Here is a 4,785-nt window from a genome sequence, read left to right as displayed (position 1 = left end):
TCCCTACACAGAAGTTCCAGGTAATAAGCAACAAATACACCCTTCAGAAATATTTTTTCCCCTAAAAAAAAAATGATAGAGGTTTTTTGAGACTTTTATTAAATAGAGCTTTCATTTTTTGAAAGACTGCCTGGCTTTAACTACCGAACTGTTTAAGGGTAATTAATTTTAGTATAAGGTTGTTATAAACAGAACAGAAGGCTGTGGCTCTGCTAGTACATTTCAACTTAAAATTTGAATTGGCCCTCTAAATTGGTTTGGAGTAACGTTTGTGAGCCTAAGTCTGGCCTCACGCAATGGCATTGAAGTTGGGTATGCATGCATGAGGGTAGAGTTAGGGTCTTGTCACATGTTCAGTTGTCACATTTGCAAATCATTAGACTGTAGCGACCTATTAAAGTTAGCGTGTGTCGGGAGATAACCCTCCCTTGAAAAAGAACTACTTTGCAGTGCCCTGAAGGCACTCAATATGAACTTACATGCTTGAACATGTGTCTGTTTGCGTTTTATCTGGATTTAGTAAGTGTTAAGTTGAACGTGTGACACTACCCTCAGGTTCTCAGTCTTTAAACATAGTTATGACCAGAAATAGGCAAGTTAGATATACTTTAAGGGCTAGTTCACTCTAATGTCCATCAAATGCTGATTATTGTGTTGAATGCCATCACTCCTGAAAAAATACTTCCTGGCTGCTACTCGATGGCAACTCTGTATAGTAGTGATTTTAGAGAGAGACTCCCATGTGAAATACAGACATGCAGGAGCCATCCTTTCTCCTGGTTTATTTTTAAGATAGTAGATACAAAGCAGTTTCTTTACTAGACCCAGGGAAACCTGTGAACAAGCGAGTAGCCTGAATGGTATTTTAATAACTGCTTTCAAAGTGAGCATCTGTAGGATAGTACAGCTCACTAAAGTACAACATCCTGTTCAAGTACAACAGCTTTGGACCCCCATTGCCTAACATTTTATATTATCATTGATTGGCCTGTTAGTTCTCTTGGACGTGTTTTTATCCTCAGTTAAGTCCTGGAAAGAGACAACCAGATTCAGCTCAGTTTACAAAATGGCTGCTAGGTAAATGAGTTGGACAAATGGCAAATAGAGAAAAGAAAGCAACACAAATCATCAAAATAGTACGCTGTAAGGCTTTCACTGTAAAGGAACCTCACACTCCTTCCCTGAAATGGATGTCCTGATTTTTTTGCTCTTGAGAGTCCGCATAGGTCAGGCACCCCAAGTTAAGTCTCAACTGGCTAAAGTCCTTGAATGAAAATCTATGTGATGAAAACCTAAGTTCTTATGATTTGGGCCTAATAAAACATCCTTCCTTATTTTTGAACTTCAGGACCTAAAGAGCATCTATAACAGCAGTTGAGGACATCCTGACACGGTACAGAATACCAGTAAAATGATGCATAAATCCTTCAATCTAAAATAGACCCTAGTCAATCCAATTTTTCAATTTGAGGCAGTGCAAGCTTGATGGTACAATTTTGATGTTGTTCTTTTTAAAACAAGAAAAACAATGCATATCCTCAGAATCATCTTTGGCTCATCTCCGTTTTTATCTCCTTGCTTTAGTGATATTTTCTAGATTTAACATTTACACTAACTCTAAATGTTTTTCTGCCCTTGAAGGTACGGAGAAGCATTATTTATGAATTCTAAACTTATCAGTGGCGTCACAGAATTCCTTAATACCGAGGTAGAACTAAATGAGGTAAATATTAAATCAACCTAAGTGCTTGAACTTGTTTCTGTCTTAAGTCTTGTTTTTGTCTTCATTGTCCAAGGGTGGGGATAGGTAGAAACACTGAAGTTCAGCAGCTGAAAAGGTCAAAGGGGCTGAAAAATCTTTCTATTGAATGAGAGCAGACAGTGACCCATGGGGAAGATGAATCACTTTGGGTTTCTTGCATTCAGTGTGACCAAACCCTGAAGGTGTGGGCAGGTAGTGAACAGGACCCAGTCATCAAAAAATGCTGGCTGCTTAGCAGAGACGATACAAGCACATCTTGCAATTGGGCAGCAAGAGGCCAGTGTCATGCAACTGGGGAAGATGATTGTCAAGGAGCTGTGGGTTGGCTAGTGGCCTGTGGACCAACAAAGATATTTCAGGCAACTCTTTCTGTGCTGTACAACAATATTGGACTTCTTTTGGTCATAACTGCAAATCCTGCCACTGCAAGTTTTTCTTTTTAACACCCCTCCACAGTACATGGCAGACCCTCAGCAGGGAAAGAAGGCACACCAATTTAAATAGAGATTTTGAGCTGTTTATTATAGTAAACTGTTTATTATAGTAAACTGTATATAAGCTTAGAATTTTATTTCTAATTTGCCTGAGTGAGAATATGGGTTCAAATTCTGCAGCTGGACTTGGGTGTCTTGCTATCCTTTGCTCAGAACATTAAATACTGGCCTGTTATATCCATTTCAGGGATGTGCTACAGTGAAAATGAAAACCCTGATGTCTGTGATAAGAACGGGGAATAATGCCAGTGGTCTGTGTGTTGTTCCTCTGTCTACAGTACTTTAAATGTGGGCTAGCTGCTAACCCTTGTATTCTAGGCAGATTCTACCTTTGAAATTATATTCTTGCCTAAATTATCTATATTTTTCAATTGTTTATGATAATCTGGCTTAACTTTATTTGTCTGAGGTACTTGTATGGTAGTGTTTATGTATTGCTTATCAGCTGCTTTATATCATCCCAAATGGATAAAATGATCTTACACAATATAATCACTGATGACCAAAGGCTGGTTACAGCCTTCGTGGTCATGCTGTACTTTTCTCTACACTATAGTTTTGCCAAACTCAGAATTCAAGAGCCACAGCTGGCTTCCCCAAGGCCAGTCATCTGGGATGGATAGAGTCAGCCAGCTTTCAGTATTCAGACAGCAGGCAAGAGCATGCTACATTCTCAGTTTCCACCTCCATAACATGGATAACTGCCTGTCTCCACCTCCCCTAAGAAAACCTGGCCATAGAATCAGTTGGTAAAAAGGTGTACAGATGTACAAGTTGATCTTCAGCGATGCAAAGTGCCTCCTGTCGTATTAACTTTAGTGGAAAATGGGATTGTTCAGCACCTCACTTTAAGGATCAAACCCTCTCTCTTTAAACAATTGTCAAAATATGGTATAACCTAAAATCAAGCTTCAATAAATATATAGAATTTACCTTCACTAAGGAGCAAATGTTTGGTAACCATGAATAATAGTACCTACAACCAATCAGTCTTACATGGGAGATTATTTTTTACTATCAACATGTTAAACAGATCACTCTTCCATTTCTCTTCACTTAAATCTAGTATTAATCCAACACCAGTGCCATTAGCTGAACAGCCCAAAATATAATGTCACATCTGGTATTATCATAATTTAAATATCATGCAAGACGTCTAGTCCAAAACTTAGAAAATAATCATCCATGAACTACTGCTGGTGGGTTCTTCACATTGTGGCCATCGCCAGTAACTGAAGCTACTTTGCTCCCTTCCCTAGACCATTCATTTGTAGTAATCTGACTAGTTTTACAAGGCCAAGTAAAACACATCCATTATGTTTGAATATACTAAATTCTCTCAGAAGAAGCCATGCTTCTGTTATTTGACTTTTACTCATGAAGCTGAACTGGGAGCCTTTCCAGTGCTCCCAATTTAATTTCTTAAGTAGGAATAAAACTTCAAAGAAGTCCAGCTGTCAGCAAAGTACAGCAGCTGGGCTACAGGAGAGGGGGAAGAAATGATGTTAATGCAATCCGACATTGACGTGTCAATATCTTCCAGCACAATTTGAAGCAATCGAATCACACCTAATTGACACAGTCTGCTGTCTTACTGCATTTCATAATAAATCTCTCTGCATGATAGTGCATTTACTTTAGTGGTGATTGTAGGGGTTTCTTCTAAATACCTGACTTGTTTACATGCATTGGTAATACGTACTCACTTCAGTTCATGCAAATTTAACTTGTTAAATTGTATTTCCAGCTAAAGAACTTTATAAAGAGCTATGAGGAGGGAGCTGCTGCCTCTTTCTCTCGAGCTGTGGAAACAGTGGAAGCCAATGTGCGATGGCAAAAGCTTTATAAAGAAGAACTCTTCCAGTGGCTAAGAAAATCCCTGGCACACTAATCCATGTCTCTAATTAACCATTTAACATGAAGTTTTGCAAGAAATGCATTTTGAGAGATTCTAAACGCATTTGACATTGAAATAATGAAGACAAGATCAGAAATACAGGGAGGTTTCTTTTGCACTGGGCTCTTTTAAAACTGTAAAAGCAGACAAACTCATGAAAGAAGAGGTCATGATGCTTGTGAAATCTGGCCCTCTGTGTACATGACCAAACATGATATTAAGTGGTGCATGTAAATGTTACCGTCAGTTTGAAAAAAACTTCAGAGTATTTTGTGCATGGTTGTATGGTCCCTGCCTGTATTCTTAGCATGCTCACTTACAATGGCCAAGTTTTGTATGTGAATTCCTGTTACATCAAAGATGGGCATTATGCAAAAGCACAAAGACTATCTATGACAATCAGTGTTGTTATGAACAGAAGGATTGAAAGGAAGGAAAGGGAAATGTGAAAGGCTCAAAACAGAGGAGCAGCATGAGAAGTCAAGTCACCCATCCATGATAGATGCCAATTATTGCAGCACTATTTCAGATTGTCTCTTACTGATTATAAGGATGCCAACTCATTTTTGAGTTGCCAATTGTTATATATGCAGTCTCCATATTCCCATACTTAAATAAAATGTACATATATA

At 38.5% G+C, this 4,785-nt stretch overlaps 1 protein-coding gene across 1 annotated transcript in view; it reads left to right on the top strand.

Moving 5' to 3' along the window:
- Positions 1–4,147, top strand: part of TRHDE (thyrotropin releasing hormone degrading enzyme) — a gene marked incomplete at its 5' end in the record, with an annotated part of 328,250 nt that extends 324,103 nt beyond the window's left edge. Inside the window, 2 exons of the mRNA XM_006026252.3 lie at positions 1,642–1,723; positions 4,004–4,147. Of these exons, the coding sequence (XP_006026314.1) occupies positions 1,642–1,723; positions 4,004–4,147 (226 nt within the window). The remainder of the gene's footprint in view (positions 1–1,641; positions 1,724–4,003) is intronic.
- Between the last annotated feature and the right edge of the window lie 638 nt (positions 4,148–4,785).

This window comes from Alligator sinensis, unplaced genomic scaffold (assembly GCF_000455745.1).
Source record: "Alligator sinensis unplaced genomic scaffold, ASM45574v1 scaffold1021_1, whole genome shotgun sequence".
Lineage (NCBI taxonomy): Eukaryota > Metazoa > Chordata > Crocodylia > Alligatoridae > Alligator > Alligator sinensis.
This window is presented reverse-complemented; position numbering and strand designations above follow the sequence as displayed.